The 13,240-nt window shown below is 43.6% G+C and overlaps 1 protein-coding gene across 1 annotated transcript; it reads right to left on the bottom strand.

The window, feature by feature from the left end:
* Positions 1–3,690: 3,690 nt before the first annotated feature.
* Positions 3,691–11,015, bottom strand: slc30a10 (solute carrier family 30 member 10). Its single transcript, XM_072677352.1, has 4 exons — positions 10,285–11,015; positions 8,741–8,815; positions 6,066–6,305; positions 3,691–5,605 (listed from the first exon to the last, which is right to left on the bottom strand). Exons 1-4 carry the CDS (start codon positions 10,766–10,768, stop codon positions 5,172–5,174), a joined length of 1,233 nt encoding a protein of 410 aa, XP_072533453.1. The 5' UTR covers positions 10,769–11,015; the 3' UTR covers positions 3,691–5,171.
* Positions 11,016–13,240: the final 2,225 nt, after the last annotated feature.

Below are 13,240 nucleotides of genomic sequence, written 5' to 3'. Positions count from 1 at the left end.
ATGAGCGCCACAATAATGGGGAGATCATCAGTAACGTATCTCTAGCATCTGACCATTTACATTTACATTTATGGCATTTAGCTGACGCTCTTATCCAGGGCGACTTACAAGGTTACTCATACTACAAAGGAGGGCCAATGTAGTGTTAGGAGTGTTGCCCAAGTACTCTTATTGGTGTAGCGCAGCAGAGCCACCCAGACCAGGAATCGAACCCCAGCCTCCTGCATGGTGTGGTAGCTCAGTGGAAGATGGTGGCATTATCTGTTACGCCACACCAACCATGACTACGCATCTCCACCACTTCCTGGTAAGTCATTCCGTTCTGGTGCTGGTGTAAAGAGTTAGAATTCAGTCATCCTAATTTAATCTAAATGGTAAAAAATGATGTGTAATGCTCCCAACTCTGGACGACTGAGGACTGACACGTGCCCCCTCTGATGCCAGCCACTGAGCAATCAGCCCCCACCACAGTTGATGCAAAGACACCAGGCAACCAACTCGCTCTGAGGAAAGCATCGGGTACCCGGCTCTGATTCATTAGCTAGCAGATGCTCATGCTGAGCAGCATCACACCGAAGTGGTGTTTTGGAAGAGAGAGAGACATCTACCCACCTGGAGAGAGTAAGGCCAGTAGTGCTCCCTCAGGCCCTGGCTGCTGATGGCAGCGTGACTTAACAACTGGTTCTGGTTCTTCTAGCTTTCTGTGATGCTCTTCTGGGAGCATGGGATGACCATGACTTGAGACCTCAGTCTGCCAATGTAACAGCTGGTAGTCTACAGCTTTCTTGGGTTTGAATGACTCCCCTTTATGCCTCCACTCCACTTTCCTCCAGGAGATTCAGCTGCAAACTTTTAGTCGGCATTGATTTTGGATTCTGGGGCAGCAGCTTCTGGTTCATGGAGGGCTTGGTAGTCCCTCTTCCTAATAACTTGTACTTGTTTGGAATCTGCAATTGTTTAGAAATGGCTCCAAGAGACATTCCTGACGCTGGTAAATCATCCTTCTCAGACCTCATGGCTACCTTCACACGTGCAATTAGCCAAACTGTGACTGCAGATCACCTTTTGGTGGAACAGAGGACTGGTAGTATCTGCTGGCTGCTGACGTGTGTGGAAAGGTCTATGCGACGTGTATGCTGTGCATGAGTGCAGAGCCCCCAGGGGAAGGTGCATCTGACTGTGTGGGAATACTTTTCCATTATCTGTCTGCTGGGAGCCTTGGGAGCTGCACTCGTTGGTACCTTTAACCTCCCTCATGTTTGCACGAACCCTTAAACACACACATGGAGACGGACACTGGGAAAAAGTCGACCACGTCCTTTATTTGCTCTTGAAGGTCAAAGGTGTTTCAAGGGCTTCAGCCAGTTAAGTGAAACTGTGTAAATTTGCTTGTTAAATATTGGAAACCCTCGTCCAGAAATGGGACTGTAACTAGTCTGTAAAGGTTGATCCGATTTGAAGATGGAACCTTTTTGGCGCTGGGTTTTATGGTGAGGACATGGGAAAGGGTTCTCTTCTGCTGGATGTTTGTGTAGCAGTGTAGAAGTTGCTGCACAGTAGAACAGTGCACCCCCGGCCAACACGCTCATGCAGGGCTCACATGAGGGCATGGGCTCTGAGTGGGTTTGTATGTACATTTTTACTGGGACCCAAACGGGCCTCACCATTACAGCCCACATTTGTCTCCCATGGGTCCCAGCTTGGTCCCATATGCAGTGTACAACCCAGATGTGACCCATGTTTAACCCCTACCCCGTCCCATCAAATTTCAAAATTCAAAAAGAGGTGTATGCGTCAGGAAACATGCTCATGTGGGGATCACATGGGTGGAGCGTGGGTTCCAGGTGGGGTTTGTACATACTTTGTTACATTTGGGAAGCCCAACTGGGCCCCTTTGAAACAGGCCATCATGATCTCATATGGACCCCAACTAGGTCACGTGTGCAGTGTCCAACCTAGATTTACTCCTAGTGGTTCCATCCCTGACCCTGGTGGGCATCCATATGTGGGGACAACATGGAACCCGAGGACAAAACTTGGGTTGGCTTGGGCTACACATATAGGGTCCCCACATGGACATGTTAGCTGGGCCACTACTCCAACTTGACCTCCATCGTGCCTGAAGCTGGAATTTCGTAATGGCAAAATGGCTCCCTATCTTCTTAAGACCCTCTGCTTTGTGTGCATTAGCTATGCTAATGTTCAGAATGAACATTGGAAGAAGGTTTGAGGAGTCCGACTCCTCGAACAGGAATGTCCAGCGCTCCCTTTAGTAAAACAACCCTCCCTGTGCCCAAGGCTACTGAAGACTTGCTTGTCTTCTCTACAGTCTTGCACTGCTTATTCTACCACGGTCTGGTTGAGCACAGTAAGGTTTCATTGGTCAGTTCATAGCTGGTCAGTTAAAAGCTGTATATTAAGTGTCCAAATGTGGAGCTAACAGGCTAACGTTTGTACCAAACAGCAGTCAACAGTCACCCAAACCTTTACAATGACTTGTCAGTGTGGTTTAAGGCTTATGCTGCGTTCCTTTTGCACCGGGATGTCGGATTGTCTGAGCAGGAAACTTGTCCACACGTTGGATTTCCTACAACTTTCCTAGAAAGTCAGTTTCGCCTCCCCAACCCAGAGTTCAAAATCCAAGATGGCCGAACCGCACATGAACTGTAGTAACAGCAGTCATACACTCAGTACTGTCTAGCGTCTGTCTGTGTACGTGTTTCTATGAGGTATACAATAAACCGACCAACTGATATGCTAACCTGGGGCGATGCTAACCTGGGACATAAAAAGTGGGACATATTTTGGTTAGATAGTAAAGGATGGTCAAACCAGTTATTGTAAATCCCGAAGTCTTTAACGAACTGTGTTTGGAAATGACTTGAAACGGTGTGTTTAATTCCAAAGTAAATGAAACGCAGCATTAGTATGACTTACTGTGAGCTATAGCATGACTGTACCTCATGCTATAAAGCTATGTGGCTTTACTTTGTGAATTAGAAAACAAGGTTTTCTCAATATACATATTTCTTATATACATTTACAATGAAGCCATTTAGCAGACGCTCTTCTCCAGACGGACTTACAAAAGTGCTTCACTGTTAACTCAGTAAATACATTTAGCTAGTTACAGCCCTCTAACCTTAGAAGATAGTAAAAATAAAAGTCAGTATAGAGACCATAACACTCGACACTACACTTCGCCCAAGTACTCTTGGAAGAGATGGGTAGCCTAGCCTGAAGTCCCACCACGCGTTAGCTAACCAATAAGCGATATGCAGTCTGACGGACTAGGTAATTCGTGGTGTGGTCAAACGTAAATAACGGTAATGTTGCGTTACAGCCCTAATTCGACAACTGCAACAGAATGAAGCGATTTTTCATGTAGTTAGTTCTAGTTTAGGACCTTTCAGGTGGGGCTTTTGTGTGTTTTCTCGTTTTGACGTAAAGTGAATCTGGCAGTTGTTTTTTTCGCTGTGTGAAAATGTCATAATGAACGAACCAATAGAAATGCTTCAAAAAACCTTGAAATGAAAATATTTTTAAATCAACTTCCATTGAAAGTTAAGTAGGTTTTTTCCTTCTCCTGTAAAGTTCCCTTTTTGACACCATGATGTACTGTTTAATTTGAATTGTGGCTCTTAATATCTCGAATATGTCCAGAAACGAGCTCTTGCTATATCGACACAGTGCTCCACAAACAACACACACTTTAATATTATTTACATTTACATTCCAACATCACCACCACAAGCTTCAAGTGTTAATGATTGTACTTCGTACTAATTCCTGGTCCAGAGATTGATCATGGGGAATATAAATACAACGCTATATTGGTCTTAGCTTGGATACAATTTCAGAGAAATTTCCAGTAAAAAGTGATTTACAAAACATCAACACAGACGTAATGGTAGTATAATGGTTGTAGTAGGCACTATCCAGGAAATTAGCCAGTGTGTTTTGTTTGTTACAGAAGCTGGAGAACCATTGGACGTTGTATTCCTGTTTGATTGTGGCTAGCCATGTGGCTACCGGCATGGCTAGCAGTGAGGCAGTAACGTAGCAAATAGAGGAAAACTTGAGGAAAGTTCCACAATCAAGAATAGCTGGAATCAGCCATTCAAACAGCTATGGATGGCAGTGGTACGAAACAGGGCCTTCACTAGCTAGGTAGGCTACGTTAGCATCCGAGGGAGTTCGTTATGAGGCCTTCAGACATCAGGAAAAGACAGTGATACAGACGTATCTCATCAGCAGCATTCAGAAACTTCTACAGCTAAGATTACTGTTGGCCTACACATGTCCATTTCAAGTGCATGTATGACCTGCATGATCATTTGAGGGATACTAGGCTTCAAGTGAAGTCAGTTTTTTATGAGGTGATATAAAAACAAATCGGACATATGAACCAACAACTGTGGTGGATAAGCGACTGGGTTCAAAGCATCAGGCAGGTCTTTTGGCCTGTTGCTGGTTTGCAGTTGTACAAACACAAAGATTGGATCGGTATCGGCTGATGCTCAGCATTAAGAGACCCCGATCGGATCGGGACATTAGAGATGTCGGATTTTATGAGTAGGAAATTCCATCTATACAGCCCCTACTTGGATTTCGGGAGTTCAAAATCCAAGATGGCTGCTAGACATCCCTAGACTTAGCTTGTTAACCACTGTGCTACACCGGCCAACTCTAAAATGAATGTTTAAAGTTTAAAAATTTCCACTTTTTCACTAAAGTTTTGCTGATAATAGTATTTGTAATAATAAAAAATATATAAAATTAGAAAGGAATGCAAAATAGAAAGGAGTCAGTATCAGTCGCTGGTTTCCAGCACCGTCGGTGATGCGGCTCAACCTCCACCGAGTGCAGGATGGTTGGACTTTTGATTGATTAAAGCCTAACTACTCAAAGTCTATCTGAGTACAAGCGCAGCAGGTTAATAAATACAGTAGTTTGAACGTTGCACTCCAGTGGATGGACCTTCTACAACTCTCCCTGAGGTGCCTGGTTTTGTTCATTTTTTATACTTCTATCTGAAACGTTCAGAGCCAGCTTCTCAGAGCCATGTCGGCCGTATTCTTTGGCTAGAAAGAGAAAAAATAAAACAATCAGGAACTCTTTCGACCAAGGAATCGGACCTCGCCTTGGTCTGAGAAACTAGCCCTCAAGCTTTAAAACTTGGTGGTCTCTGTGGGTTTCCCTTTTAACTGTTTAGTGTCCCGTTCCCGAAGTACGTTCTTCGTACCGTCAACCATATCTACTGACACTTCTCCCAAGGAATGTGACTGGTTCCCTTTGTTGCCTGAAGCAAACGTGGGCTCGGTGGGGCAGCAGGACAGTTTGAGACAGCCGGTGGACATGCAGGGGTTGCTACACAGGCTGCCGTCGAGTTCGTCGTCGCTGATCTCCACCTGGATCGTGACGCTGTGGATGCCGGCCTTGTGGAAGACCTCCCTGATCTGGGCGTAGAGGCTCCTGAGTTCGGACTTGCCGAATTCAGAGTTCACTTTGACGTGCAAGGTGGCCACGTTGCGGTCCTTGACCAGCTCCCACACGTGGACTTCGTGGACGCTGACCACAGCGGCCAACCGACTTACGTCCTCCACTGACAACATGAAGCAAAGAGAGAGAGAGAGAGAGAGAGAGAGAAGCAGGAGAATTAGGTCAGTAAATATACTGATAGATCCGCAGTAACCCTTAAACTTCACAACAGTTTCCGAGGGACAGGAACAGGGACTGCCGGCAGGTTTCACGGCATGTGAATATGGAGTGTACTTTCAGGAATTGGTGGTGAAGGACCTGCCTTGACCTTCTAGAAGCAGTTATTGCCTGAAAGTGAAGCAATTTTCATTCACAAGCCGTGAAACCCACCCCTGTCCGCCAGTTTGGCTGTGCATTTGTACATTTCTCTCAGCAATGGGTGCAACCTAAAGCAGATGAATGTTTTCATTAGAAGAGGTGTCCGCAAACATTTGTCCATATAGCGTGGTTGAAATAGAAGCTTTAGGAGCGAGCGTGCAGCCCCCAAACCAACAAGGCTTCTGATTTCGCCCCTTTATACTCACAGATTGTGGCGACGGTCAGGTCCGGCGGGCTCATCTGCAGCAGAATGCTAGTGGTCTCCTTCATCAGAGGAGCGGCCGAAATCAAGATGATGGCCACCATCACCAGTGTGAGGCTCGGGTCCACATAGCACTTCCAGTTGCATGGGGCGTTGGCGTCATCGGGCCACACATAGAACAGCACAGAGGCCACCACCACCACCACGGAGCCCAACGCGTCGTTCAGAACGTGGAGTAAAACTCCTGAGGTGGGGAAGAAGTAGCAACAAGGTTAATCGACTACAAACGCTGCACCGTGGGCGGATGCTCGCAGTCTAGCCAGATGATTGAATTCAAGCCTGTCCAATAGGAGAGGAGCTGAGGGATTATTGTCTGGCTGACTGAGAAACCCTGCTTTCTGAAATGCCATCCAGGGCTGCAAGGCATGCTGTTCACTAATTAAATCACGTTAGCTTCTGCAAATGAGCCCATCAGCAAATCCTGACCAACCTCCGATATCCCAGATGTGGGTGTCCATATGGTCCAACCATGGTCCAAATTATCGAGCCCTTCGGTAGTAATATAATCTCTGCCCAGCAAATCTTTGAGAATTCACCTATAGATGAGGGTCCTGTACCTGTACTTCTTCAGATTAGTCTATTCATAGCCCCGATCCCAAAAGCTGCTTTAAGGGGTTCCTCCACAGTTTCCAACTGAAGAACCTCCAAATGTTTCTCAAGGATCTTCTACTTTTAACAGTGCAGGAGCCAAATTGGACTAGTTTCAGAAATCAACCACAAGTTCACATTTTTCAGGTTGGTGTGATATTTAATTATGTATTTATTTTTTTGGGACTACTTTGGCCAGGGCATTATGGGAGTAAATCAGTCTTGAGCTGCTGGAATATTTAAGGCAGGCTACAGCTAGGAAAGTGCATGAGCACTCACTGACAAGTGCGTGAGTGAAGATTGGTAAACATATCATCAGCATATCAGCTTAACTTGAGATCATTAGCCAAGTCCATTTTTGGGGGCTCAGAGAAAGTTGATGAACTCAAGGTGAAGTAAATGTTTAGGAGCTAGCCAGTGCAAACAGGGCAAACTGACAGTAAACTTAGAAGTAACGTCTAAGGATTCGTTTTGACTTCTAGCAGTGGAATCTGAACAGTTTGTACACATGTGGAACCTCCTTGACCTTCAGACTAACGTCTAGAACTGCAGTGCAAGCGAATTAATAATAGAAGTAGGACTAACTGTTCGCCTAAACTTCCAGTGAGCACAAAATCCAGGACTGGAAACTGAATTCCGGTCACCTAACACACGTTAAGCACTAGTATGTGACCAGTAAGTAAAAAGAACTATTTAAGTTCACCGATATGATGTTTTCTTGCTTTGAAGCTATTTTGTTAGCATATATGCTAGAAGCTAGAACAAGAGTGTTGGCACACTCTTGGTAAAGTTATGCGCCTCTAAACAGAATTATTGATAGCTGTAGACGTTTACTCATTATCTGAGCCATTCTACCTTAAGACAGGCTACAGGCAGTGTTACTGCTGCACGATTTGAGATGGAACGGAAATTTGAAATTTGCTAAATATGAACAGGGGTTGACTATAGTTTTGGTTTACTAAGTTGTGTTTGTATAAATCACAGAATTGACTATTCATTTGGACAGTTTGTGCACTTTGTAATTATATATAAATAATCTATATTTAATAATAATTCAGTATGACTGTGCTGATACTAGATCCTCTGTTATACTCTACGTTAAAAAAAACAAACATGAAGCTTGTGTTGCAAAGCTAGTTGCAAAAAGAACTGGCTACTATTAATATACATACTATAATATGAATTAGGGTTGGAACAATATGAGATTTCCCAATATGATAACTCTCAAATACCATGATTTTACGCTATCACTGTATATGGTATTGCACAGTTCTTCCTTGTTGTTGTTGTTGTTGTTATTATTATCTGACCTTAAAGAAATAAACACAGGGTATTTTTTTTTGGTTGAACAAACACTTTACTGTAGTTAAAAATGAATAATGATTGATGGAAGTGTAAGTAAAATGTCTCCCTTTTGAAACTAAACAAATAAATAATGAATAAAATTGCATGTGAGGTGAAGCTCTGTTTAACTATTAATTAGCTAATGATTACGTTTGATGGTGGATTCATCTTTTGAATATTTTCTCCATTAATTGAGTGATTGGTTTTTAAAATAGTAAGAAATTGGAATTGCTGGGATTCTCTGCTCGGTTGCATAGTTTTTAATACTGGTATTGGTAATTTAAATGTACATGGTATTAACCTTGAATTGAATACCACAGTATACCTGAAAAAGGTATACTATATTAATGTAAACTAATATATATATACTATATACTCATAGTGTGTGTGTGTGTGTGTGTGTGTGTGTATGTGTGTGTATATATATATACACATACACACACACACACACACACACACTATGAATATATGCTATACTATGACACCTTGCCTAAGAGAAGGCAAGGTGTCCCCAAACATTTGCCTTGCCCAGTACAACGGAGGTAAGTCAGGTTATGTGATTACACATGGCCTGCAGGAAGCCTGTGTTCCCAGTGGAGGTGTGTGTGTGTGTGTGTGTGTGTGTGTGTGTGTGTGTGTGTGAGAGAGAGAGAGAGAGAGAGAGAGAGATCAAAGTAAAAAACCCACCTCTTATATTTAGTGGTTGTCCGTCACTCTGATTCGTATCTTTCTGTTGTGATTCAGCCTGGTGGGCGAGGGGGCCTGTGGATGGACAGAACAGGAGTGCTGAGCGCACTTGCTGGAAGCATTCAGGGGGTTAAGAACCACTTACACAGATCTGGGGAGGACAGTGTGGACAAGGTTAAAATGAAGCTCTAGAAGGTCTGTACTGTGACTGTTTTCACAGTAGCAACAACACAGGTACACACACACACACACACACACACACACACACACACACACATCTATAGCCAATGCAATTTAAGCGGTCTATCACAGTCCTAAAAGTCTGTCAAAACTTTAAATAAAAATTATATCCAAAAATGACCCAGAAAGGGGTCCGGTTTGACCCCCACTCTCCTTTATCACACTTGCAGGGAGCAGCATTTGGTTTCTCGTTCTAATTCCCCATTCCACCTTAACTGGCTGTATGGGCACATTCAACTGTGGCACCATTTAAGGTGGAATGGGACTTTGGATAAGAGGCCTCAGCTACATCCCGATCAATGTTCCTGGAACAGGTTTCAGGTTAACCAGAGCCCCCATAGCCACCCTGATTACGTCATCACTTTTTTTTTTAGAAACATTTTATTTTATTTTATTTTTTTTATAATATTCTATATTCGAATTTTGCTATTGCTGTAAGTCAAATAGCATTTTCTTTTTACAGTACAACACTTATTTAAAAATATTAAATATGGTAAATATTAAATACAGTAATACGTGTGTTTGCTGTATTATTCGAACATACAGAGTTAATGCACTGGACTACTGAATTACTTTAGCATGGTCGTGTTAATGTCTGTGACATTTATCCGTGCTTAGCAGTTACGATATATACGATAAATATGATAGATATGATAAATATGATCAATACGATCAATCGAAGCGTTTTAAGAAAACAACTGTTTAAAATCGCTGACTCACTCCTCTTCTTTTCCCACCCGTTTTCCAACAAGTCCCGCCTTCGCCGTGCTACGATTGGCCGACGCTGTTCGTGAGTGTACACTGTAGGCCAATCGCGCAGCGTTTTCAGCCGGTCTGCCGGAATACGGGCGGAAGAACACAAGTGAACGTCCTTTCAGCGTGATGCACTAAAAACGCTAAACTCTCGTTTGTTTGCGTGCAACCGGGACTCGGTTTAGTTTTTCTTTCAGAAGCGAAAGAGCAGCATCCGTGGGGGGAAACACGAGCACCTGCACTTTGTCATCGCTCGCAAATAAGTCGCTAATTCACTCAAACCACAACGAACGAACGTCTTGTTGTCTTCCCACCCGTTTTCCAACAAGTCCCGCCTTCGCCGTGCTACGATTGGCCGACGCTGTTCGTGAGCGTCCAATATTAGCCAATCGCGAAGCGTTCTCAGCCGGGCTGCCGGAATACGGGCGGAAAAACACAAGTGAACGTAGCTACTTTTTTACGCGACTAAAAACGTTAAACTGTCGCGTGTCTACGGTTAGGCTTGTCCGTTAGAAGCGAAGGAATAGAAACCGTTGGGATAACACGAGCACCTGCTTCTCCGTTCATGACCGTTTTCTCCTCGCTCTTCTCTCCCGCAGCGCGCCGGGCTCTCCCACACATCCACCGGCAGTCCTGGAAGATGAAGAGCCCCACCACGTTGACCGCCAGCCCCAGCGAGCCGACCACCAGCACCAGGAACGGGTCGTCGATGCGCTCGGGCCGGGTGAGGCGCTTGATGGCTTCGGCCGAGATGGAGAAGAGGAGGGCGGCTAGGAAGACGGCGTTGGAGAGCGCGCCCACCACCTCGACCCGGGCCAGGCCGTACGAGCAGCGCGCCGAGCCCCTCCTGCGCGACAGGCGGGCGGACAGCAAGCCCACACACAGCGACACCATGTCGGAGAGCATGTTGAAGGAGTCCGAGACCAGAGCGATGGAGTTCCCCGCGTAGCCCGCCACGATCTCCGCCACGAAGAACACCACCGTGATCACCAGCATGAAGATGAGGCGACACGTCTTGCCGGTGTAGCGTCCCATCTCTCTGTCTGTCTGTCTGTCTGTCTGTCTGTCTCTCTGTCTGTCTGTCTGTCTGGGAGAGCAGCGCGCGATGCTTGTTTGGCCCTCTGGTCCCTATAAAAGCCCTCGCCTCACGCCCTCCTCCATCGCCCCCTCCTCTGCCCATCCACTCAGCATTCCGCTCCAGCAGCACCTGCAGCAGGTAAGTCAGAGTGGGCGTGGCCACGGAGGACACACTGTTGCATTTAAAGTGGGAGTCAAAAACACTCGCATTTACATATTCGCCTAATCAGGCAGCTTAGCCCCGCCCACTCTGTTGCTAGGCGTTTCAGAGGTCCAATAGTGTGAAACTAATCCGAGGGGAGATCAATTACACATCAGTCATACTACTATCATCATTATTATACTGTTATTATAATATTGTGTTGCTGTTATTATTAATAATTACAAAGTATCATCAGTATTAAGACTTTAGAGGGGAACAAATAAAAGTAGCACTTTAATTTAACACAAATAATTAAATTATAATAAATAAATTAAAGAATTTAATGAAGTAGAAGCCCTTAAAAATAGCGACGCCCTGTCTTTTCTGCCCGATGCTTATTATTAGCAGTAATTAAAGTATTAGTAGGTTGGTCATTGTACTACTACTACCACCTCTGTCGTCATAATCATAATCATAATTAACATCATTGATGATAATAATAATAAAACTAATAAAAAAATATTTAAATAACATGTATTTAAACCTTAATGAAGCCATTTAAAACAGCAATGTTAGGGGTCCAAGCACTTCTAATGCCTAAAAATTAGTTTTTATGATGGTTCTGAGAAAGTTTTGGTCTGATACACAATTTTAAAATCCATTGATGGCGGAGAGGCGAAGCCGGAGTGTGTAATCAGGAGAGGGGCGGGAATTCCTGTTGGACCAGTAGGTTTTTTGGCTGGTTAGTGACCTACTGTATAAACCTGCATTACACTTATTTGCTTACTTCAGGTGAGCAAAATTAAATATTAGAAAATATTGGAATAGAGTCTCTTTAATAAGGAAAAAAATTAATGCTAGTGGTCCAATGGTGCTGTTTTTAACGTATTTATTATTTATTTATTTTATTTATCAATTTTAGATTTTAGCCGAAAACCCAACCCACTCGTTAGTACTTTCCCCTCGTTACTCTTACTACTGGTAGTAGTAATAGGCTAGTAAACACACTGTTATTCATATTCTTCATAATAATTATGAATTTATAATAACCAAATTCATTAATCACCAGAATTATTCCTTTTAATGACAGAACACCCCCCACCCCCCACCCCCACTCACACACACACATTGGACCAGTAGGTTTTTTGGCTGGTTACTGACCTACTGTGTAAACCTGCATATTTGTTTATTTTAGGTGAGTAAAATTAAATATTAGGAAAATAAAACTAGGAAATTATTTATCAATTTTAGATTTTAGCCGAAAACCCAACCCACTCGTTAGTACTCTCCCCTTATTACTGTTACTACTGGTAGTAGTAGTAGGCTAGTAAACACACTGTTATTCATATACTTCATAATATTAAAGTAATTAATTATGAATAAATAATAACCAAATTAATTAATCACCAGAACTATTCCTATGCCAGCTCCTCCTCCTGCTGCTGCACTGTCAGCATTCTGACCTCACCTGTCACATGTCATTTCCCATCTCTTCTATAACACACACACAGCCAGTGATCTCACCTGTAAACCCAACTGCGCTGGTAATCCTACACTGTCAGTTCGCTCGACCCGACACCTTCGGGGACCTTTAAGGCAGCGGAGTGAAACCCGAACTTTGCTTCTTTCTCACATCGTCACTTAATCACACGGGAGTCAGGGGTGGGGTTACCAGACAGGTGTCGCACCTTTACAGTGAGCACATACGTCCTGAAAGCCCTGAAAGCCATTGCAGCGACTGCTGGCGGGAATCGGGAGACTGTGGCACGTTTATTCTGACTGGAATTATTGAAATCAGTTTTTCATTGATTCAGAATTCAGATTTATTTAGTTCTGAATTGAAGAATCAGAGCGTGGGCTTTAGGTCAGGATTGTTTGCAGTGTTGGGGAATGAACCCAGACGTCTGCCGACCTGATTGCTGCTAAGAGCTTCCTTTTAGAACGTGATATAAGAGTCAGTGGTCATGAACATGCTGCTGTCTGATGCCTGAATTTGTTTTTATGATGGTCTTGAGAAGGCTTTGGTCTGAAAATTTTTTATTATTATTATTATTATTATTTTAAATAATGTCATAGAGGCAAGGCCAGAGTGCGTAATCAAGAGAGTTCATGGAATTCCTGTTGAACCAGTAGGTATTTAGGCTGGTTAGTGACCTACTGTATAAACTCGTGTACATAAAAAAAATAATTTAGAAAAGGACCCCTTATAAAATAGCAATGTTAGGCATCCAAGCAATAGTGCTATTTATTTATTTTTATTGATTAATATTATTAGTAGGAGGCATGTA

This window comes from Salminus brasiliensis, chromosome 4, assembly GCF_030463535.1.
Source record: "Salminus brasiliensis chromosome 4, fSalBra1.hap2, whole genome shotgun sequence".
Lineage (NCBI taxonomy): Eukaryota > Metazoa > Chordata > Actinopteri > Characiformes > Bryconidae > Salminus > Salminus brasiliensis.
Note: the sequence above shows the minus strand (reverse complement) of the source record. Positions and strands in the feature narration are given on the sequence as shown.

Excerpts from the sequence above, each read along its gene's own strand:
- slc30a10 (XM_072677352.1), bottom strand. The coding sequence starts at position 10,768 with ATGGGACGCTACACCGGCAAGACGTGTCGCCTCATCTTCATGCTGGTG. Across the intron at positions 8,816-10,284 it reads GGTCATGAACGGAGAAGCAG|GCCCCCTCGCCCACCAGGCT; the intron begins GTGCTCGTGTTA and ends GTCCATCCACAG. Across the intron at positions 5,606-6,065 it reads CCTGACCGTCGCCACAATCT|TGGAGGACGTAAGTCGGTTG; the intron begins GTGAGTATAAAG and ends TCATGTTGTCAG.